Source organism: Stegostoma tigrinum, chromosome 14, assembly GCF_030684315.1.
Source record: "Stegostoma tigrinum isolate sSteTig4 chromosome 14, sSteTig4.hap1, whole genome shotgun sequence".
Classification (NCBI taxonomy): Eukaryota; Metazoa; Chordata; class Chondrichthyes; order Orectolobiformes; family Stegostomatidae; genus Stegostoma; species Stegostoma tigrinum.
Window position 1 is genome coordinate 6,441,121 of NC_081367.1, and position 25,252 is coordinate 6,466,372.

Below are 25,252 nucleotides of genomic sequence, written 5' to 3' on the forward strand. Positions count from 1 at the left end.
TGATTGAGAAAAGTTCTGCATTAAACAGTCAACTTAATATTTTACTTGGATTCCACCCAAAGAAAACAGGAAAGGTTTAAAAGCATGTTTATCAAATCATTAAGCTTGGTAGCTAATGGCAGGGAGTGTATTTTCTGTTGTTTTGCAGAATATATCAGAATGTGGAAAGCCAAAGAACATGTACACAATCCAAGGTCTGATGTAAACAATAAGAGGGGGGTTTGGGCCTTCTACAGTTTTAGAAATGTTTACATCTGTATTTCATACCACCTTTCCCAAATAGCATTTCACATAACATACAGTTGTGTTTTAGTTTATTTTCTCATCAGCAAGATATCTGCAGTGTACTGTTAATTTATTAAGGCCCAAAGTTGCAAAGGTTTACAACGTAATACTGGAACAGATCCGTGTCAATCCTGAGAAGGGATGTCCAAAACTCCGCTTATCTCTAGCTGCAAGCAATCCAAAATTCAAAGCTGCTTTCAAAAGTTTACTTTTAAATATGCAGGACGTCAGTGTAGAAAGTTATATTTATGTCTGAAAGTGTAGAATTTAACTTCTTAAAAATGTAGGCATGACCTCTAAAATTAAAGAACTCTAATGTAATCTTAATTTTCTGTCATGGCAGAAGTGAGTAAAGACAGGAGAATATAATTTTCTTCCAACGAGGATATACAGAGCCTGTGAGAACAAAGTTTGACACATGAATACTGAGAATATGGGGTACTAGATGGAATGCAATCTTGTCACCATGAATGTTGGGGACTGGATACTGTCACCAAAGAATGGCTTCAGCACCTTGGATGTTAAAAGCGTTATAAAAGCAGTGAGGAAAATCCAGCAGCTTGGGGCTAAATGCACAATGTTGGTCATGAAAGGGAATGGCACAGGCTGGGCGATAATCACTGCTTTAAAACAAAAGGTTGAATCTGGAAGCAATGAAAGGGAGGAGCAGTAAAAATAACATGGTCACTAATATTCACCTTTTTAAGGTGGTGAGGATTTATTTCCACACTGAATGATTGCTCTTTTGCTGTGTTGTGATTAATCTCTCTGTCACTACTAAAACAGGAATAGGCAGTGGAAAATTCTTAAAAAAACAAAGCTCAGAGTCATCTTCTTAAAACAATCAGATCAGTGACCAAGTCTTGAGGCCTGAACTAATTGGAAACAGACTTCTCAACACCATCCAAGGCACTTATGAAAATGAGATAGGGTGAAAAACCATTGCCAAGAGGATTAAACCAGCAAAGAAACTTGACAGTATACTTTCAGTAACCATAACTGGTACATAGGCAATAATTTTATTGCCTCTACTTATTTTACAGTTGGCTCAAAGCGGAAGAAAAGTAATTAAAATGTTTTAGTTCTAAAGTGAGCGTACTTTTACAGTTTGTTTATGTTAAGACACCTAGGACAAGTAGGCTCTTCACGCCTTCCAGTCTGCTCCACCATTCAATAAGATCATGACTGATCTGTTAAGCCTCACCTCTACTTTCCAGTCTTGGCCCCATATTCCCTGACTCCCTTAATGATTAGAAATCTCTCTCTCCGCCTTGACTATACTTATTCACCCAGCCTCACCGGCCCTCTGTAGTAAAGAATTCCACAGATTACCTCAGAGAAGAAATCTCTCCTTCTCTCGGTCTTAAATGTGCAACCCCTTATTCTGAGATTACTTCCACTGGTCCTAGATTCTCTCCACATCTGTCAAGTAACCTGAAGAATGAGGGACAGTGGTAATGTACCTGGGCTGATAATCCAGATGGCGAGGCTAATACCACGAGGACACAGGTTCAAATCCCACCATGGCAAGAAGGTGAAATTTGAATTCAATAAAAACTTAAGTTAGAAGACAGCTTAATGGTGACCATACTTCCACTGTCAGTTGTTTATTATACATTATTCAGAATTATTTTCCTGAATAGGATTGTGTTAAGTTCAGCCCAGACCACAGACAGGCACTGTAGAGAGCTGGCCAGTTAGGTAAGAATTTGTTCTGGTTAACTCCCAGCTGATGGGCTTTGCCTGCGAGAAATAAACAAGGGTCAGAATCTAGAATCACAAGGTGACAAAATCTTGGAAAGATAAGAGGTTAATTAATAATCAAGTGGACAGCAATGCAAAACAGTCAACTTGATCAGCCTAAAGCAGCAGGGCCACTGCAATCTATGAGTCATTTGCATTTCAGTCAGAAAGGCAAGAGAAATTTCACTATAACTTATAATAGAATGGCTCCAGAATACACAGAAAGGCAATTAACATGAGGGTACGGCATTGCTTTTTCAAAACACCAGAACCATTGCAAAATTAAAGTTCTGCTGCCCCCCAGTGACACGAAGTTGAAAGATTTTTTTCATGCTAATAGTTGCCCCTCCTGAAGATGGCAGAACTTTGGTGAGATTGGGTTCTCAAGCTCTCTGGTAACTTGGTAAGCTTTCCATCACATAAGAGTTGTAAAGAGACTAACCAGTCAAGAAGAGAATCACAATGGAGCTGAAATAACATGCACATAACCAAGTACGATTCCAGTATTAGAGTGATAGCAATTTGCTTTCTCCAATTGTATAGCCTCATAGAATGAAGTTGGTCAACTCAACATGGCTTGGGACCTGAATCTAGGAACTTCACCAATCTGAACTTCAGATACTCAACGAATAAATCCGCTTAGACAATCTCAAATGGGGTTTCTAATATTATCTGAATGTCTTGAAGTCAATGCTTCTAATAATGAACTTGTAAGACTAATAATAGTCCAGTCTACATCAGTTACAGTTAAGTGCCTATGTCCCCACAGCCAGGTGCAACAATACAAACCCAGTATTCAAAAGCAGCATCTCACAAAATCAGAGTAGGAACCTTCCTCCCAAATTAGCTAGCCACAGTAATGTTACACAAACTGAAAAGTTGGGGGCTTCCATATGGTGATTGCTGAACCCAGCTATGCTGACCATACTGCAAGACACATGCATTCAATAGGGTGCAAAAAGCAGCAGGCAAGCGGTCAGAGTTCAACAAAGACAGCAGCAGCAACAATGTTATACTGTCCTCTGTAAGGTGCACAAAGTTATAAAGGACAAGCTGTGGTGATCTGGCAGGTACTACACACAGGAGAAGCACTTTTGTGATGGTTAAATGTATCAACAGCATAAAATGAAGTCACAGAGACTACGAAGGATGTAGGTTGCAAACCTATATTAGGAAAGAATATAGTATTATCATTGCAGGAGGAGGAAAAATCTGTGACTGATTATTATTCAGCAGTTGCCTCATCCTGTAAAGTATAAGTGCATATTAATCAGACAAGGACATTAAAGAGAGTGGCTATAATTCAACCAAATTTGAATGTCCTTCCACTTGTTATTTGCCCAGAGTGAAAGCTGGTACTGCAGATGTTCATGGAACTAATATTCTAATGGAAATCAAAACCTTCTGAATACAAGGGGGGGAAAAGAAGAACATTTGTTATCTGTATAAATGTCATTCATTACAATGTTGATAAACGGACATATTTAGGTCAACAAGATAATAAAATGTGAGGCTGGATGAACACAGCAGGCCAAGCAGCATCTCAGGAGCACAAAAGCTGACGTTTCGGGCCTGGACCCTTTTGTGCTCCTGAGATGCTGCTTGGCCTGCTGTGTTCATCCAGCCTCACATTTTATTATCTTGGAATTCTCCAGCATCTGCAGTTCCCATTATCTCTGATACTTTAGGTCAACAAGCTGAGACTAATTTCACTGGGGCATAAGACTTTAAGGGGTGACCTTACAATGGTTTATAAGATCATGAGGGGCATAATACGGTGGAGAGCAAGGGTCTTTTCCCTATTGTGGGGGGAGTTCAAAAGTAAAGAACATATTTTTAAGGTGAGAGGAGAAAGGTTTAAAAAAGGACATGAGGGGGCAACTATTGTTTATACAGAGAGTGGTTAACACGTGGAATGAACTGCCAAAGGAAGTGGTGGATGCAAATACAGTTACACTGGTTAAAGACATTTGGAAAAGTACGCGATTAAGAAAGGTTTAGAGGGATATAGGCCAAATGCTGGCAGGTGGGACTAATTTAGTTTGGGAACATGGTCAGCATGGACAAGTTGGACCTATGGGTCTGTTTCTATGCTGCATGACTCTATGACTAAGGCTATGATTGTAGCTGAAATCATGTAATACAATCACAAGAAAAGCTGTCCAGTTCACTCAAATAGATTATCAACAGAATCCATCACACATCGCTCCTCAATCAGTGTTTTCTAATTCCATTCAAGTCATAGCTCAGTTGGAAATCGGAAGACTTTCTGAACTTCTTGGACTGCAAAACCCGAAGAACTTTTGTTGTTACTATCAATGTTCTTCTGGGGAGCTTAACAGTTAACTCTCTGTCTCTCCACAAACTGCTACTATGTGTTACACACTAATGTGAAGTTTGGAAATAAAGTAGTTGGTGAGCTCATCAATTGATTATGTTTTAAATCTAATCAGTACACAGATCATTTGATTAGTAATGTGAGTATATGCATAAATATTAATTGTAAATACTGAGAAGTGAACAAATATAATAGAAATATAAAGCTAGGGTTACCACACCGATGGCTATGATGTTGTGTTTAGCAGCATCGGTTGTCAGTGTTTGATTCTTTTTTTACTAGCTCAGCAACTGTCATGGTAGTAGCTACTGAGTGACAAGGCTTACGTTTACCAGACAGCTTCAATCCTGCTCTTCTGCACATTCATCAGTGTCAGTAAGGTTGAAGCATGAATTTTTACTTATTTTTAGAATACATGCAGAAGAACTGAAAGATTCTCATGAAGTAAACCATGTTGAAATTCATTTGTGTATGCATTGCAGAATGCACACCATTTCTAACATCTGTCCACAAAAGTGGGTTAGCAACTGCTCTTAGCCATGTAATTCATCTGTGTATTGCATTTCACTTTTTTATGTTGTTAAACAAAAAAATTATGTTGTTCTAGGCCACTACACAGTGTTTAAAGAATAAGCACCTATAAAGTGGATTTTAAAGTGATGTCACAATAATATTATTCCCATTACAAAATGCTAAAGTCCCATTTGACATTCAGGATAACTTTAATATGGAGTTTCCCTTCAATAAACACTACTCGCTTCTACTTGCATCTTTGTATTTTCAAAGTCTTTCCTTCACTTGTGCTTGTTTGTGTATTTCTGCACAAGTGGCATGGACAGACATAAACAGTTGCACAAAGCAGGTCTTTTATCTTCCTTCTCTCAGCACACATCCCTGAAATACGTGAGACCTATTCACAGTTCTTGTTATACATCGTAGCACAATAAAATGTTGTCATATAAAGCACTAATTAAAACATAATAACCAAAAGTATCAGACTTAGTATACAGGGAATGGATAAGGTCAACGTTCATACAACCCGACAATAAATGATGTGCTGAATGACTTCCTCTAAACTGTAACAATTCTGTAAAAATTGTTTTTTATAGTCTGTGGGTCTCAGTTCGCTATGCAAGGAATGGTTGGAAAATTGATGATTCACTCCATTCAGTTGTTGGGCAAAGGTGAGAGGGAGAAGGTCCTGTGCAGCACAGACTGAGTGAGAATGAGAGAGAGTTGATTATGATTAGATCTAATCTGCATTATATTCAACTCAAACTACTTTCTGGATGAACAGTTCATTCTGAATTACCAAATCTACGATCGAATGTCATTGTGAACACTACAGTGTTCACTTCCAATTCTGTGATTCCTTCTTTTATAGTCTATCACTTTTCAAGTACAAGTAGTTCACCAAAATGCGATAGTTGCGCTCTTGAGACATCTCACGCTATAGGAAATCGAGTTTTAGGGAAATCTGTATAGAAAATTGCTATACAGCACCTGTACAGCAGGAAGCTCACATTGTCCAAACAGCATTCACTACTCATCAATCAGTTAAAGTCAATTTGCACGAATGAAACATGTGTTATGGCAGAACTACCTGAATTGGATTCAGCCTAAATAACCCAAGCTCACCCCTTTAAGTAATGGTTGCTGTGATTCTATAAATATTGTACTCTGAACCAAATATGGATGACAACCAGCTGAAATGTGAAATTTACCTTACTAATTTCAGCAATCAATATTTGCAGGGGTCAGAGACCTTTGTAAAGCAAAAATAAAATACTCTGTTGGGAAAACTGATGCATGGTTGTGTTATTAAGAATTTGAGAGAAGATAGATGGGGCTTAAGACAATTATCTAAAAGTGGTTTTTATACCAAAAATGCATTTTTTGTGGAATATGTGCTATCGTTTATCCTTCATATCAAATATAATCTGTGGTAACAGTCCAGATTTTGTGTCTTTTTTGTGATTTAACAATTAACCACTGACCTCAAAGAACGCTTTCTACGAAGTGTCAAAAAGATGCAACATTTCGAAGGTTTTTATAGTGAGATTAACAAAATAGGAGTGGAAGTTCTCAAATGATTTGCCATTGACTGCAGTCTGAGAGTGCCTCTATAGAAACAGTGACAAAACTGACTTTTCTTTTCCTCAACACATGCTAGCGTATTTCAACACTAGCCTTTGACTTTGAGACTTGGGTTTAAATTTTGCTAAGATTTGTACTCCTTGGTGAATCCAAAGTATAGACTTACTTTCAGGATTCTGATTCTTCATGCAAATGTTGACACAAGTCTAGAGATGAGTTTAGATATCTAACAGAATAGCACAATTATTAGCTGTTGCAACTGACTTGGACTACAGCGTTGTAGGTGAGGTAAACTGATTAAAACAGAAATTTGAGCGCAATTATTTGCACTGATCAGCCAGTAACAAACTAGAATAAGATAAATTTGTAAATACATTCTGCTTGGTCATTGGAGACATTGGGTCACATCCTAAGTACTTATGAACAATGGAAATAAACACTTGGGGCAGAGTTTATCACAGTTGAAGATGTTTGGACCAACTAACTTCATGAGACGAGAGCAGAGATTTTATTTGGAGTAACAAGCTTTGAATCAGATACAACTGGTTAACCATCCTCCGCTGTATACAGTGAAAAGGCCAGACAATATTCAGGGTATGTCTTCCAGCAAAACAGGAGCTACTGTTCTTAGAAGCTGCTGTGCCCATTCTATCAGTCACTTACAAAATGAAGCAAAAAAATCTTTATTCTGTAGGCTTTTGAAAATAGCTGAGAGAAATAACTTCAAATCTATTTTTCATCCCGCTAACATTTTAATTTAGTAGAGGTTGTAGCAGTTTACTGCCCAGTACAAAAGTTGGTACAAGGTGAAATTTTTCCATCACCAGTAGTGACAGCACACTGACAGTATGTGGCACATCAAGCCACAGAGTGAAGTGTATCCGTGACTGTGCCACAAGAATGTGCTTTAATACCAAACTTAGGCATTAACATGTCTGTGGGCCTTTGTCCACTGGCTACCTGGATTAAGACAACCCAGCTGCTTAGTAGCGTACAATGCATGTGTGGGGTTGATATGGGCTTTAGCTCATCATCAACCATTCATAACCTTCATAACACTTAAACCCTATTAACATTACTGGGAAAAGCTTTCAAAACCTGAACAAAAATATAACAGTCAAAACCACTGAAGGTTCATTTTAGAACTTTACAATTTAAAACGTACACAGCAGAAGCTCCCAAGCTGTAGTACTTGAACCCCTTAGGCATCTGCATGGAGGTTTGGGTACACCACATAAGTTGTCAAATGGTGGATTCTATTTAATAATTTTATTTTTGAAAACGCAGATATATGCAAATGATGGTGCACAAAGCCCTCTAGCTGTAATGACAGTACAGTACACTGTGGTGTCATGCATTGAGAAACTACCCAGTACTCTGGAGCCCAGAACTAAGGCCGGTTTCCTTTTGTATAAGAACTAATCAGCTGGGGTGTATGGTAAAAAGTGAAGCTAGCCAAAAGTAGGTAGCATGAACAGGAGATCGTAAAGAAATTATGACTCAAACCATCTTCTCATTGGTTTCAGAATTTGATTGTCCCTTGGAGAATTCACAAATATCACTTACCACACCAAACACGCAGTATTTGCAGTATTAATAGCGAGTAGTTACAATATGAAGAATAGCATTATATATGTTAATTATAATTTGTATAATGTTTGGGCACTGAAAGAGTTAACATATTAACCCTGTTTGTTGGGTAAGTGTAATGCAAGCAGCTGGCAGTTCTGGTAGAGGGAACATAAAAGGAGGCAATGATCTCGTGATATTATTGCTGGACTGTTAATCCAGCAACCCAGAAAACATTTTGGGGACCCAGGCTCAAATCCCACCTCAGTAGATGGTGGAGTTTGAATTCAATAAAATATCTGGAATTAAGAATCTAATAATGACCATGAATCCATTGTTGATTGTCGGAGAAATCCACCTGGTTCACTAATGTCCTTTAGGGAAGGAAGCTGCCATCTTTACCGGGTCTGGCCTACTTGTGACTCCATACCCACAGCAATGTGGTTGACTCTGAACTGCCCTCTGGGCAATTAAGGATGGGCAATAAATGCTGCCAAGCCAGTGATGCTCACATCCCGTTAACAAATTTGAAAAAACAGTACAAGCTCAGGAAGCTTGGTTGTACAAGATAGAAGGCTGAAGATTTCTCCCCAAGCAAATACACGGTGGTGTGATACAAAACCATAATCCAGGCCCAGATTTGATCACTGACGTGTTGAGCTAATTGATGAAGATAAAGGGTAACACACTGAGCACAACACAACAATATTCCTGGGATTATTCCAAACAAGAAGGGGACAAAACTTTCATATCAGCTTTTCTTAATTCATAACAGTCTTGCTTCTGCGTTAGATAGTTGTGGATTTCAGCTTTGCATCAGGATTTTATAACATGATCAAGTGTCGAGAATACTGCATTAATTGAGGTGCTGGTGTTTAATTAGGTTATAGTAAGGTGCTATAATAATGCAAGTATCAATTCAATCAGGGGTGTGATTTCAGATCACTATCCAGTCAACCCCAGCCTCACCTTCACCAAATCCAAAACCCAGAAGTGTACAACGGGGTAAGAACAAAACAGGCTTAGCTTATGGATGTTCACCAAGACAGATTCCATCGTAACACTCAGCAAGAAAGTTAACACGAGTAGGTACAGTGAACTCCAACATAACATTGCATTCTTGAGTAGTGTTTTCAGAATCAGTAAATAGGTAAAAAAAAATTACTCCCACCAGGGAGGTTGGGTCAGATACACATATAACTACAATCTTTGAATCTTTCCCTAAAATCTGCCCCAGACACCAATCATTTGGCAATAGATTCTACAGTTTACCAAAAATTTGGTGATGGTTAAAGCAGACCACACCATCGTATGTTAAACGTGAATACATTTCAACTTTGCACTGATAGTATGAACTGCCGATGCTGGAGAATCTGAGATAACACAGTGTGAGTGCAGCAGTCCCAACCAGCTCTGATGCTGGTTGGGAGTGCTGGAGGAAAGCAGGAAAGCTTGACGTTTCCAGTTGGGACCCTTCTTCAGAAATGATTTCTGAAGAAAGGTCCCGACCCAAAACTTCAGGCTTTCCTGCTCCTCTGATGCTGCTTGGCCTGCTGTGCTCATCCAGCTTCACACTGTGTTATGTCAACTTTGCACTGCTCACTTTCTGATTCACAATATATGCTTTGAAATATAAAAATCATTCAAGGGAATAAAGCCTTTACTTAGAACAAAAAAGAATATTTAGAAAATTATATTTGAAATGGTTACTTCTTTCTGTAAATACCCTCACTGAGCATACAATTGGGACAAACTAACAATGAAATAATATTAAGACAGAGCAGCCCTGTGCCCCATAGGCATTTCCATTCGATACTGGACACACCAAACCTATAAAGTGACTTCCCATCTGTCCAGACATGGACACAAGTGGTTAAATGTCAGTTGCGATTCAGTCTTTGCACTCTCATCTAAGTCAGAAGGTTGTGGGTTCAGGTCTCATTCCTGGCACAAGCATAGTGTCTAGAATAGATCTCGAGTGCAGCATTGAAAGTGTGCTTCATTGTTGGGGATGTCGTTTTCCAATCAGATGCTAAACCAAGATGCCCATTTCTTCTACCAAATGAGTGTAAAGGGTGCATTAAGGTTCCATGGAAGGGGCAGTGTTACCCATGTCCCAGCCTACACCTGCCCCTCAATGAATAACTAAAAACAGATTACTTGACTATGATCACACTCCAATTTATGGGAGCTTGCTGTACATAGGTCGACTGCTGGGTTTCCCATATGTCAACAGTGGCCATACTTCAAGAACACTGAAGAGTTAAACAAAAATAAACCCAAAGAACGACGGATGCTATGTGTCAGAAGTAAAAACAGAAATTGTGGAAACTCCACAGGTCTGGCAATGCCTATGGAGAAAACAAAACAAAGTTAACGTTTCGGGTCCAGTGACCCTTGTTCAGTCTGGATCCGAAATGTCAACTCTACTTTCATTCTACAGATGCTGCCAGACCTACTGAATTTCTCCACCAATTTCTGTTTTTGTTCAAGTGATGAGAGATATTCTGAAAGAAGTTACAGAAATACAAGTCCTTCTTTTAAGTCTCAGAGATTACTGAATCCAAACTTGGTACGGAAGTAAAACACACTGAAGGTTACCAGCAGATGTTTACATTTAAAATGTTCAGATTGCAGACTGGATTTTTTAGAGCACTGACATTTCTTACAAACAAGTATATGGAACTGTTCAGGATTAATTGCAAATTGCATGTATATAGAGTGCCACGTGCATGTAACAACTAAGTGTTTTGCATCATGATGTATATTGTACCTACACTTAAGTAGCAAGACTCAGTCACTCTGGGAGAATTTCTGGGAGCAGGCCTATAAGGCATTTGAAATGGTGATCTCCAAAACTACAAAACCATCTTAGTCACACAGTTTACCTCTTGCAACATATCCTACAAAGGAGACATCCTCTAACAATGTAATCACCTCAGCACCTCCAATGAGGGGACAATTATGAGAAACAGTAGGAAATGGCACTGAAGAGGTTTTGCAGAGTTAAGAATGAGAAATGTGTGAATAATGTATTAAGGTGCATAAGTCTTAGCCACTCCTGGCAGGAGGGAGAAATGGGGCTTTAAACAGAAATTTGACTAATTTTCTCAGTCTATTTAGGCAGTGGTGTCCTGGATCTTTGACAATTTTGGCTGTACATACTCATTTAAATTGCTAGACCCAGTACACATTAGAGTTTTCTGTACATACCTCGAAGAATGCGTTCCTCGTGGCATCGGAGAAAGTCCCAGATTCGAACTGTGCCGTCGTCAGAACATGTGGCAAATTTATTATCCGTAGGTGAGAAACTGTTACATGAAGACACACAGTAGGGGAAAAGAGGTCAGCATTTAACAGGAGCCGAACGGAGCCCAATCTGGAACACCCTCACATAAGCGTTCTGTACAAATGGACTCCAGAAGTTAACTAGAACAACCACAATGCTTTAAGTTGGAATCTCGATTATTCGCCAATGTGGAATAGGATCCACCCCCACAGCAAACAAGAAATTGGCAGATAATCGAAAGTTCCCTTATACTTAGTTTGATGTCAAGTTTAGATATCTTTAATCAACCTGTTCAGAAGTTTAATAACACACCTCTGGAACAGGTGGGACTTGAACCCAGGCCTTCGGGCTCAGGAGGAGGGGGCACTGCCACTGCACCACAAGGGCCTATGACACCAAGTTTTAAATTTGCACTGATTTATTTAGATTAATTAATCAAAAATAATTAATTGTGTGGACACAATAGACCCACAACTTTGTATTTAAGCACAAGTACCATAAAATAAATACATCAACTCCAGCTGAACTCCTAGATCCAATGGCCTGACCCTAATTGGATCCCAGACACAAAGTGCTGAACCTCACTGAGCTCCAGACACAAAGTCACAACTCACATTGTGCCTACAGAACTCAGAAGTATATTGTTGGAACAACGTGCTCTAACCAATGCCAATCAATCATTCAGAACACACTTAAGTTTTTTGGAACCAGAAGCTGTGAAAATGCCACTTGAGAACATTTCACTATGCCTTCATCCTGAAATGCTACATTACTACATCAGAGCTCCTGTGAAGTTATAAATGGGTATAACTGAGTGTCTTATACCTGTAATCGAGGTTCCACTGTACTAAACAAAGACTTAAGTGCTGGGCTTCTGTACACTAATGAAAGTGCATGCACTGATGCTCTCAAAGAGATGAAGAAACTACACCTTCATCAGAGAGAGGACAGCATGGCACCTTAGTACATAATGCTCCTTGGAGTCCATGTGCAAACGCTGTTCTGAATGGCAGTAATGTTAAATAGCTTCATGTATTTTTTTATTTAACATTTCCTAAAAGCACGTTATACAAGCATTAACCCCAAGTTATATCATTCACATAAGCAGGGAAAAAGAGGGAAGTTAGAAAACAATACTAAATGCTAAGATTGCAGAAATCGCATTTGGGAACAGGACGGGCAAAGGGAAAGTGACCACCCAAATTGACTGTCCAAATTTATCAAAAAATAATGTGATGTGTACTTCAAAATTGCAGTAACTTCAGTAGCCTAGTTTAAACAATGTTTTTTTGACCTGAGATGTAGAAGATATCTGCAAATGTGAAATCTAAAGGTGCAAGTGTCACATTGCAAGTATTTGACATTCAAAAGGTGTAGCTCATTTAGCCACACTTGGTGCAAACACTTCAGTGTTGCACATTTGGTCTAAAATGTTTCTAAACATATTACGTAACATTGATGTATGCTGCTGCTGGTTTACTGATCATTTTTTTCTGGCTATTTGCTCTCAGTTGCTGTCTCTGGTCTGCTGTGCCTAAACACCACAGCCCAACAAGCAGAGAATCAGACACAGAATGGCGTTAACCTGACACTACAGACATTAAAGAACAGTTTGAAACAGACTCCTTCCCTAGGAATGATGGGAAATACTTCACCTCTGCGAAGTGGATTGTTTTGGCTCCATTTTCAGAATGGAAAAGCTTTAGAATGATTTAATACTTCAAGGTAGTCAGTCACAATACTGGAAAAAAAAGTGACATTGTTTTCTTGATGTAATAGAAGCCCAGATGAAATGGGATAAATTTAAATATTTTTTGTACGGTTCTCCTTGCAAATGAATTCAAAGAACGCGATAAGCAAACTTACAATCTGCAAAACCCGCCACTTTATTTTACAATTTTGATGTTGGAAATATTAAAATGGTTTTAAAATTTAAATTTCTTTTGAAAGTTCTTCAATCTTGTTTACCACGGGATGTAGCTGAATGCCGGTGATCTAGTTTTTTTTTAATGTCTGCACAGATCACCACCATTGGGACTTCGCTGACCATTTTATTTCACTGTTGAAACTGACTTTATTTCGGAAGTTTTAAGCTTTATTCAGTTTTAGGAAAAAAGAGGAAATACTTTATTTAAAAATGTAAAATCTTGCTTTACAAAGAACTCATAAAAGGAATACTTGTATACATCAGCACTGCAGCAAAACTCTGAGCAGTACAGCATACGGTCAACATCCACATTTCTTAAAATTGGCAATGTATCAATACCACACCATAGATCTAGAGCAGACAATGTGGCACTTTGTGTAAATGAGAAAACAAATGAAAATGTTGAGCATAAAACATGAAGCATAACTCCCAGGGTCTCATAGAAACCATGCACAACTTCACCTAAAATACAGTGAAATGACAATATAATTATACCAATCCCTATGGAAAACTGCATAGCATTAATCCACCTGGCCTCTCTAATCGCCTCCTTGTGAGCTTGGAACATCTTCACATTGTTCATGTTCGACTGCCAATACTTCACATATCCACCATGGTCAGCTGTCAGCATCCACATGTCATTATGAGACCAAGTCATGGCTCTTACTGGGCTGTCATGAGCCTGTAAAGGGGGGGAAAAAAAATTCATTCTCAGTTGCTCCATGTATATTCATTTCCATTTCACATCTCATCCACAATTTTTTTTTTAAATGCCATTATTTCAGATGCTTCTTTTTAGGAATGTGTGTGTAGGCCTAGCAACTATTATTCCAGGAAAATGAACTCACAAGGGATGCTCAATACAATGAAGTTGACATAAGTTAACTCCCATAGTTGCCTCCTAATGTTTTTGCATATGACAAATGCCAGCAAGTACTTGAATTGGAGGGGTAAATCAGGTTGATGCTCCTGACAGAAAGGACACCCTCATCCATTGTCATAAACCAGCATGGTAGAATTGGCTAATCAGCCTATTAATCCGTCAGCAGCATCATAGGTGCAATGGCACATTATGAGATTGCCAATATTTTACGGCAGTCACTACATATTAACAGAAACCAACCACAGCATGATTAACATCAAGTCCTAACAACAGCTTGGGAATCTCTAAGCATATGACTTTATGCATAACAGGCATATGGAAAGGTAGTTCACTTAATATATGAATTAGGCAACTGAACATTACCATGAAAAGTTGACCAACCAAGGCTCAGTCTCTGAAAATCACAAGAAAAGCCCTAAAAGTGGTAAATGAAACACAAGAAACTTAAACTAAAGGAGTCAAAGTGGGATAGTGATGAAAAAAGGAATAAGAAAAATAATCACTCTGTTGGAGAGCTTTGCTGATCTAAGTGTTGAGGCAATCCAACTCATATAGGTGATCAGGAGAGAGTTTATTAGATTTTTTTTCTCTAATCTGATGTTCTGTGAAGCATTAACACAATTGAAAATAAAGATACTTCGGTAAGGAAGAAGTTAAATGGTGAGGCAGAATTGATCCTGAAGATAGTCGTTGTGACATTCATTAATTTGGTGACAGGAAACAAGAGGAGATAAGGTTGTACAATTAAATGAATCAAAAAGGAGAAGTGATGCAGAACCAGAATAGTAATGATTCTGTTTAAAAACAAAAATAAAAGTTTCGCCAAACATGTGGCCCAACAGGTAAAATACATCAAAATACAACAGGAAAAGACAAAGCATTACGACAGAACACTTCCAGAACTCAACATATAACATTACATATTGTGGAAATGTTCGTAAGTCATTTCCCAACAAAGTAAATGCAAAAACAGAAATTACTAGAAAATCTCAGCAGGTCTTGCAGCATCCGTGAAGAGAAATCACAGTTAACAGTTTGGGTTCAGTGACCCTTCAAAATGTTTTCAGTTTTTCCAGCAACTTCTGTTTTTCTGATTTCCAAAATTTGCAGTTCTTTTGGTTTTTTTATAAGGTAATTGCAAAAGTAAGAATTCAGCTCAATGGTGTAACTTTATTAAGAATCAACATCGAAGAAAACAGTGGAATGGGAATAACAGGATATGGAAAGTGACTTGGATGCATGTATTATTGAACAGTAGAGGGAATTAACCAGTTCTTGGTAGAAAGTTTTAGGCAGGAAACGCTGAAGAAGAAGAATTATAGATGAAGAAATAATCTTCAATCAAATGAAGAAAATATAAATAACAGAAATATTTTAAATACAAACACAAAAAATATGTGCTGAAGCATCTACATGTGGTTACAATAACTGAATAGAAGAATAAAAGAACAATGCATCTCCCTTTGGTATTGTGTGACAAAAGCTCAGTTGACTATGACTACTGTAGCCCATAAGAACTATTTGTAATTATTACCAACAGCAACAGGGAACATTTGGAGAAAAGTACACCTAATCAAAATTGTAAACTCGCAAAATACATGCTCCTCAAAAGTATGATTCCAGGCAGCAGGCACTCAATCTCAGCTTGGATCATCAGCAGGACATACCAAGATATGTATACTATCTTCAGAGAGCTGCAGGAAAATTTGGAATAAGGTCTCTCTGTCTTGCTTGCGCAAATGGTTTGCAATTGAATTTGGTGATCTTCACAAAGGATTTGCATCGTTGCCTAACCAAGTGGTCAGAAAACATGACAAATTTTGAGATGAACGTGGACAGAATCTTCAGCAAACGGGGAAAAAAAAATTACAAACTCCAAGTCAGCATTGTACCAAGAGAAACATATTTGTTGTTATTGAATATAACCCAGATGTCTAATTGTACAGCATTAATGGATTTCTCCTGAAAACAGAAAATACTACCTTAGTAACATCAGTTTTGCTGTTAGAAATTTGTCACTAGAAACACAACACGGAATCCTACAACTTTGTTCTCCATTGGCAGAGCTGGCTAAACTATATGACTCCTCTCGAACCTGTCCAACCTCATTTGACATTGAGTTGGAAACTCTCATACCTGCAAAATAGTTTCAAAGTTAAATGTGAGCCCATTCCAGAGAGTAAATTCGCCACTCGAAGCCCCAGTGACTAGCCGCCTTCCTTCAGGAGTCCACTAAACACAAAGCAAAAACAATTATTCATATATTCAAAACAAAAGTCTGTTCGACACAAAGTGCAACAAATATATCTTACAGTCTTTTCTCTGATTTATTGCACCAATTGGAACAGGCACTTTAATTCAATTACAAATATATTTTGTACACATTTCTTTTAATAAGGCTAAGTATTACTTTTGGCAATACATATTTCCATTTGAAATTGAGTTGTACAGAAAGGAAATCATGTCATTTCACAACTCTTTGAATTCATAAAGTATCTTTATGACTGCAAAGGTGCTTCAAGTCACACACTAAAATCAATCCCTTGGGTAAAGCAAACCAGTCAGAAAAGCACCTTACACAACGATTGCTCATTTGTAGTGGTTTGCACTGAAAATGGCTACCAAGCAGCCAGTTTGAAAGCAATTTTTTTTTGCTCAAGTTGGTTAATTAGGATACAAGAACCCAAATGAGGACTTGAGATGGAACAGAATTCCTGCTATTCAAAAGTTAATGATTTTGAAGGATCTTTCATCAACAGTACTACAAGATGATCAACTCTGAAGACAGGTCACTGGACCCAAAATGTTAACACTGCTTTCTCTCACAGATAATGCCAGGCCTGCTGAGATTTTCCCAGCAATTTCGGTTTTTGCTTCAGATTTCTATCATTTTCAGTTCTTTGGGGGGTTCTTTTGGTAGTTTTGGTTTTGGGTAACGAGGAGCGGTAAAAGAATTTTAATTAAGATATGTCAGAGGGAAAACTGAAATGGAATTGGGTTTACTCCATCATACTTTACATTGCCAAAATGGTGTACCAACACCACTGCAACATTTTTGAATCAGTGCGTACCAACTAGTTTAATTAAGGTCTTCAATCCCTTCATTTTACAGTAACAACAGAACTTGGATCAACAGAAGTTTCCTAGTACTAAACAGCGGGTTGTAGTCGGTGAAGGTGCCACAGTCCCAGAGAACCACAGGTCACTGGTGGTGAGTTTAACCTACCGGTCATCACGCTATAGGTGAAGAGTAAGAACATAGAACATTACAGCACAGTACAGGCCCTTCGGCCCTCGACGTTGTGCCGACCTGTCATACTGATCTCAAGCCCATCTAACCTACACTATTCCATGTACGTCCATATGCTTATCCAATGACGACTTAAATGTACCTAAAGTTGGCGAATCTACTACCGTCGCAGGCAAAGCGTTCCATTCCCTTACTACTCTCTGAGTAAAGAAACTACCTCTGACATCTGTCCTATATCTTTCACCCCTAAATTTAAAGCTATGCCCCCTCGTGCTCGCCGTCACCATCCTAGGAAAAAGGTTCTCCCTATCCACCCTATCTAACCCTCTGATTATTTTATATGTTTCAATTAAGTCACCTCTCAACCTTCTCTCTAATGAAAACAGCCTCAAGTCCCTCAGCATTTCCTCGTAATACCTTCCCTCCATACAAGGCAACATCCTAGTAAATCTCCTCTGCACCCTTTCCAAAGCTTCCACATCCTTCTTATAATGCGGTGACCAGAACTGTACACAATACTCCAAGTGCGGCCGCACCAGAGTTTTGTACAGCTTCACCATAACCTCTTGGTTCCGGAACTCGATCCCTCTATTAATAAAAGCTAAAACACTGTATGCCTTCTTAACAGCCCTGTCAACCTGGGTGGCAACTTTCAAGGATCTGTGTACATGAACACCGAGATCTCTCTGCTCATCTACACTGCTAAGAATCATACCATTAGCCCTGTACTTTGCCTTCCGGTTACTCCTACCAAAGTGCATCACCTCTCACTTGTCTGCATTAAACTCCATTTGCCACCTCTCAGCCCAGCTCTGCAGCTTATCTATGTCTCTCTGCAACCTACAGCATCCTTCGTCGCTATCCACAACTCCACCGACCTTAGTGTCGTCTGCAAACTTACTAACCCATCCTTCTACGCCCTCATCCAGGTCATTTATAAAAATGACAAACAGCAGTGGACTCAACACCGACCCTTGCAGTACACCACTAGTAACTGGTCTCTAGGATGAACATTTCCCTTCAACTGCCACCCTCTGTCTTCTTTCAGCAAGCTAATTTCCAATCCAAACTGCTATATCTCCCACAATCCCATTCCTCCGCATTTTGTACAATAGCCTATTGTGGGGAAACTTATCGAACGATAAGGTTGAGAAGGTGGGATGTTCATGGTGATCTCAACTGGTATGGCAATTGAACCCACGTTGTAGGCATTACTTTGCATTGCAAAGCAACCACCCAGACAACTAAGCTAACCAGACCCCAGGTTGCAGTTGACGGGTTTTTTAACAGCAGTTTAATTCCAATTTGTTAAATCGTATGGCAAAATTTAAAAGGGCTCAAAATAGATTACCTACTTAAACTATAATGCACATTATTTTGCTTACTCACCCTGACAACAAACACGGGACATTTCACTTTATTGGTTGAGGTTCTTACAAATTTTGTTGTCACAGCATTCATAGGATTCTGCAGCATTCCCATTGGTGGGACCAACTGGAAAACATCAGAAACAATAAAACTTTCACTGTTTGTGTTACTAAGCCAGACCAAAAAACAGCAGAGACATCAACAGAATGAAAACAATGGCAGAAGTCCACAAGAAAGCTAAGTCGATCAGAATCAAGACTGCTCAAATAGTCTGTGTGTAACTTAGTTCATTTTTTAAAAAAAGTTTTATTTCTAATTCTTTGGTGATTGCAAACTATGGGAGATAACAAAGTGTGGAGCTGGATGAACACAGCAGGCCAAGCAGCATCTTAGGAGCACAAAAGCTGAGATTTCGGGCCTAGACCCTTCATCAGAAAAAAGTATGAGCAAACTATGGGAGACTATTTATGCACTAAAACTCACATTACGGTAGTCCCTGAAGGGGTCAAAGAAATTCTCCGATCTTCTCCTGTCCATCTTTCTAAGAAAACGATGATCACATTTCATTTGTTTGTTCCCTAGATAATCAGAAGGCAATAGTTTTCCTTCTGAACTCTCAGGTACATATCGTTACCTTCAGTCTTTCCTTGCGATTTAGTTACATGACGTGGACAGATGCTACAAGGCCAGCATTCATTTATACATCCTTAAGGTGGTTATGGTGTGTCATTTTCTTGAAGTCCTTAGAGTGTAAGTACATGCACTATGCCACTAGCAAGAGAGCTCCATTCAGCCACAGTGAAGGATCAATTCCTTATTTTCAAGTCAGGATGTGTCAGACTAAAAGAGGAACTTGCAAGTGGTGGCGTTCCTGTGTGCTTGCCATCCTCCTCCTTAATGGTAAAGGTTGCAGGTTTGGCAGGTACTATTGAATAAGTTTTCGTAAACTGCAACAGTGTGTCTTATAGACAGTTCACATTACAACCAGAACACACCAATGGCAGGAGGAATGAATGCTGAAGATGGTGGCTGGGGTGCCAATTAGCAGGCTGGACTGCATCAAGCTTTATCAGTGTGACTGAAAGTTGCACTCATCAAAGCAAACGGACAGGGTACCATCATACTCCCAATGTTCTTGTTTGTGGTGGACAGCGTTAAGGGAATCAGGAAGCTAATCACTCTCTGCAGATTATCTAGCTTCTGACCTACTGTTGGTAACCACAAGATTTATGTGGCTGGTTCAGTGAAGTCACTGGTTGATGGCAGGAGACTTGACAACACTACTGCCTTTGCATTTCAAAGGGAGGGGATAAGATTCTCTTTTATTATAGATCCTCATTACCATGCACTGCGTGACATGAGTGCTATTTGGCACCTTCTGACTAGTATCTCGGTCTTGCTGCAAATACCTGATGAGTTACAAAAAGACTAATGAGTCTAAAAGCTATCAAATCATCAGGCAAACATCTCCATTTCTCACTTTGTGATGGAAGGAACCAGGTAGAAATCATTTGAGTCTAGAACACTTCCTAAAAGAAGTCTTGCACCAATGTCCTATGCTGAGATGACTGACCTCAAACTCGCATCTTCCATTGTATTACATATAAATTCAGCTAGAGGACAGCTCCTTACCTCATCACAACAGTCCACCCCAAAAATCTTGATTTGAATTCTACTTCCATTCCTCAATGCCAAGGTGAATCACTCATCAGTTCTGGAATTTGTTTCTAGTCCAAGCTTGGGCCAAGGCTGCAATGAGCTTTGGAGCATTTGGCTTCTGGCCAAATCCAAAACAAATTTTGTCAAGTAGCTTATTGGTGAACAAGTAATAGCATTTTCAATGATCCTTCCATCACTTTGCTGATTCGTGGAAATTGGCTGGGTAGGATTTACCCTGCTTTTTATGGACAGGTGATAACCAGTGTTCACGCTAAGCTGTGCAGCCACACAGCTGCTCAAAAGGTCCACGCACACCATTTGGTATGTCAGTGCATTAACTTCTGGTTTCTGTGCACACACTTCAAGGGTCAACGCAGAGAAAAAGATCAGAGAAAACATAGGCCATAACTAGACAGTTTTCCACTTTATCAGACAGATATACTTAAACAGCTTGGCTATAGGATGGCAAGATCGGGAGAATAACTCTTCAACTCCATAGCAGTAATAAGTTAGGAGCTGAGGGCCTTTGCTTTGGCCTTTGGAGAATGGGGCTGCTCAAGAAGTTCCCCGTTGCTAGTTATTTAGGTGTCCACTACCAACAGTAATTGGATCTGGCAGTGCTGCAAAGTTTTAATCTGCTCTGTTCATCATGAAATCACTTTGTTCCATCTACAGCATGTAACCTTCACTACTTAGTATACATGTGTGTAGTTTCACAGATTGGCACCACTTTGTCAGCTAGATATGATGCTGCTTCTGGCATGCCCTTCTATACTCACTGAATAACTAAGGGGAACAAGTGGTATACAAGACAAAGAGGTTATGAAGTGCAGCAGGACACAATTCTGCTGACAGCTCACATCACATAGATGTCTGGTTATAAGCCACTAGATCAATTTTGAGTATATCCCATTTAGTGCAGTCATCATGCTCCAAAATATTATGGAGGATATCCACTCTGCAAAGATGGTTCTTTGTTCTCCACAAGGATTGTGCTCACTCTTACATACCATCACGGACAGATGGATTTCCAACAGGTAAGTTGGTAAGGATGAGGTTGAAGAGATAATTTCTTCATGAATGGCTCTCCCTAGCAGAGGCCCAGTCTGGTAGCTAAGTCAGATTCAGGCAGCAACAATAATTGCAATGATGTCTGTCTGTCCGCCCAAAGTATTTTTAATCTCAGCTCATTCTTTCTTCAAATTCACTCAAAGCGAGTAATTCTAAGAGTGCCTTTATTTATTTGCCATTCGGTTTAATTTTGTTACACAATTTATTTGGGTTATGTATACATCATTACCAGTGCATGTAGTTGTTCTCCCAACTAATATACAAAAGTAAAGTGCAAATACCCTTGCCATTAAAATGAAACCAAAGCATCAAAACTTTGAAACAAAGCCACAAAACCAGAGCAGCCCTTTGAAATGGTACAGGCATTTGCAAAGGATTGCTGTGAGACGCTTACATCATTGTAATAAGCGGAATCAGGCTGGATTGCTCGAAGATCTCGATGATCCCTCTGCCAAACTCGATTCTAAAATTGAAAAAAAACAATTAGAAAGAACCAGGCAAGAAAAATAATGTACATACTCATCAGACATGTTAAAAGAGAAAAGAATTGAGTTACTGATCTTACACACAATGTTGTGTACTTAATACATCATTACATTCAGTATGAATGATCTATTCGCTAGATTACAGTTAAATCAGTTTCCTTGAATTTTTATCCTTAACTGCAGCATATTGATGTCTCTTGTTCTATATTTACCAATTGCTGTCAGCACTTTCATTTGTCTTGCAGACTATTATTAATTATCAATAATCCTCCCGGCTACAAGAGATGCCAGATTACATAACATAAGCCTGGTATTTTTTAAACATACAACCAGCATTCATTTCAACTTATGAGCATTCATTGATTAAGATGTTCTGGCAAATCAAAGGAACATATAACCTCCAAAGTAATGTTCCAGAGAGCACTGCAACATATATCAACAGTACTTCTGAACTTGCTTTGGACAAAATGAGGAGAGTGGTCTACTCAGTTACTTTTTCCCAAGTTTCATGATTCCACACCTCATCCTTCTCGCTGCTGGAATCTAAAGATTTCCCCCGTCTCTGCAGCAACTGTCAGTGTGGAGAAAATCTCAGTCCCCAGAGTTCTATTGAGTTAATCCAGAAAGAGCAGACAGACTCAGGTCAAAAGAAGCACAAGTGAGGAAGACTGACTCAACAGTTTTGCACCAGCTGTAAAAAAATGATAATGTAAGTCGCAATTTCGAAACATACAATTCCAAAATTTCAGTTCCTCTTACGTCAAAAGAATTTTTAAAACAACATGCTTTGCAGCTTCTGAGTCTAATGAAACATTCAGTGAAAGTTCTATCCAGGAAACTGCTTTTTCTTCTCTGAGCAAGCTGATGTCAAGGCAGCAGCAGAACTGCTTCACTGCTCCTGAGTTTGGAGAAGGCAATACATGCAGGGGTAAGGGAAATAAAAAGAAACTTTAAAAAAAGGTGTTTAGGAATTTCATTGAGGTCTTAGAAGAGTGGGTGATGTTTGTCTTTCTTGATTTGTCAGGCATCTTAGCAAATAAACAGAAGAATGTGCATTACCAAAAGTGGGGAGGGTGTTCAATACACTTCAAGGGTTCTAGTAATGTGCAGCATTACAGAGTTCAGCAGGATATCAGCAGATCGAGTACAGTTACTTCTGGTCCATCCCAATGCACAGTACTCTACTCGGCTGCAAGATATGCAAAAACTATTACTGGTGTACGAAGCAGTGATGTTAATGCCCTCCAGCTATGTGCTTGCCAATATACAAGCCACCCTGCCCACAGTCATCTTTTAGGTGGATAGCTTCTTCTGTTGTTTATGGAGTATACATTCCAGAACTTGTATGTCTTTCGGAGGGAAAAATGACAAAACCTCGTATGAATGAATAAACAAGGGCCAATAACAAGAGCAAAGATTTGTGGTTGCCATTCTCCAGATGATGAGTCAACTACTATTGAAATGTTGAAGTCAGGAAGTCTAAAGATTTAACTGCAGGAGGGGAGAAAATGGAAGAGCACAGCAACTATTCTAGACCAAAGATTGGAAACAACTTGCTTACCTACTCTCTTGCTGCAGACAGCGAAAGAGGAAGGAAAATAGTCTATCAAAGGAAATGACAGACATTGAAAAGTGCAGTTGCATTCAAAATGATCCCTTTTTTTGTTAGCGGGATGTCCAAAACATGATTATGGGCTTTAAACCTTTGAGCAGTATGTCTAAAGTTGCCAGAGTTATTTGTATAGGTGCAGGTGTCCCTTTGGGAGAAACAGTGTCTTTTGAGATTGGTAAGAATATACATCTATGTGCTTAAAAAGTGGATCAACCTATTGGAACCATCAGTCAAAGCATTTAAATTTTAATGAAACTGATGAATTTGCAATTCAAAACAAAAAAAAACTCAGAGCTTGTCGTTTCACTCCATGCATTTATATCCATCCGAGGGCTATCAAATGAAATTAGTTCATTTGGATAGAACTTGCTCAGGAAGCAGTGAGCCTGATTTGTTAACTTCTATCTCCTTGAAATGAAAATCTGATCAGCCAAGCTACCTTCTCCTAAGTCCAGCTTCTGGGGTCAAGATCTTTCTGAATTTTGTTTTGCAAGAGTGAACATCATGGCTTGTGTTTATCCTATCTCAAATATACTGTGATTCAAGGAACCCCAAATTGAAAATGACCAAACATTACGGTCTATCATCTTTGTACATCTTATTGATTTGGCCCCTGAACCTTGACACACTTCAAGCAACTAATTCCCTTTAGAAAGTTATTATAAACCTGCTTTAGGTTGTGCATTCTGTACCACAACAATTCGTTGTTTGGTATACGTTTTTCATTGGGCTTGTTTCTTTTGCCAATCATCTTAAATGTAAGTTCACTAGTTAAACATGTGTATACAAATATAAAAAATAGACAGGGTACTTCTTGAGCCACCCCGCCATTTGATTATAAGTCGTTGTGGCTTCAAATTTATCTTCTTGCCTACCCTCCACATCCTTTTGACTCCATTGTTTATCAAGGATCTACCTCAGTGAATAAGTATAAATTTAAAATATCCAGTGATGCTGACCCTTCACTTTCTGGGGTAGAGTGTTCAACAGGCTCTCAAACATGAGGAAACAAGTTTATTACTATCTTAAAATTGCATTTCCCAGCTCTAGTCTCTCTAATGGGGAAAGTGACAAGGGGAAACATTCTTTCAGCATCCACCTGGTCAACTCACTTCAGGGTTTTGAGTTTGAGTAGGAGTAAAGACATCTCTCATTTTTCTATACTTCAATGGATCCTGGCCCAATCTGTCATAAGATAATGCCCTTTTCCAGGAATCAGTCAAGTGAAGCTGTTCTGAACTGCTTCCGATGCAACTATGTTCTTTCTTACATAAAGTAACTGCACACAGTACTCTAGGTTCTAATATTTCTGCCACTGGAAGCAGTTTCTTCTTAATTATTGCCTCAAAACCCTTCCTACTTTTGTACATCTGTTAAATCTCTCCATAATCCTCTCTGTTCTCATTAATGTTGGCACTTCAGTGCAATACTTAGGAATGCTGCGCGTGGAGGTTCCACCCAAGTTCCTAGTCTCTCCACATTCACCAAAGTCCTGAATTCCGGCACATTTTAAGTCTTCTCTACAGTCGCTTGGAAGCCTCCTTTATAGCATGAACGGGTCTGAAACAAATCCAGTTACTTTATAGGTGTAGCCAATCACAATCCATTAGCCATAAGGATGTAAGCAAAGGAGGATTGTGGTATTCTCAACTAACTTTTTGCATGGAACGGGGCAA

General features: G+C 39.0%; 1 protein-coding gene across 1 annotated transcript in view; it reads right to left on the bottom strand.

The window, feature by feature from the left end:
- Positions 1–25,252, bottom strand: part of wdr33 (WD repeat domain 33) — a 109,643-nt gene that overhangs the window by 49,023 nt on the left and 35,368 nt on the right. The window contains exons 3-7 of the mRNA XM_048542220.2: positions 21,874–21,942; positions 18,771–18,875; positions 16,268–16,363; positions 13,779–13,930; positions 11,246–11,343 (exon numbers count right to left, since the gene is read on the bottom strand). Of these exons, the coding sequence (XP_048398177.2) occupies positions 11,246–11,343; positions 13,779–13,930; positions 16,268–16,363; positions 18,771–18,875; positions 21,874–21,942 (520 nt within the window). The remainder of the gene's footprint in view (positions 1–11,245; positions 11,344–13,778; positions 13,931–16,267; positions 16,364–18,770; positions 18,876–21,873; positions 21,943–25,252) is intronic.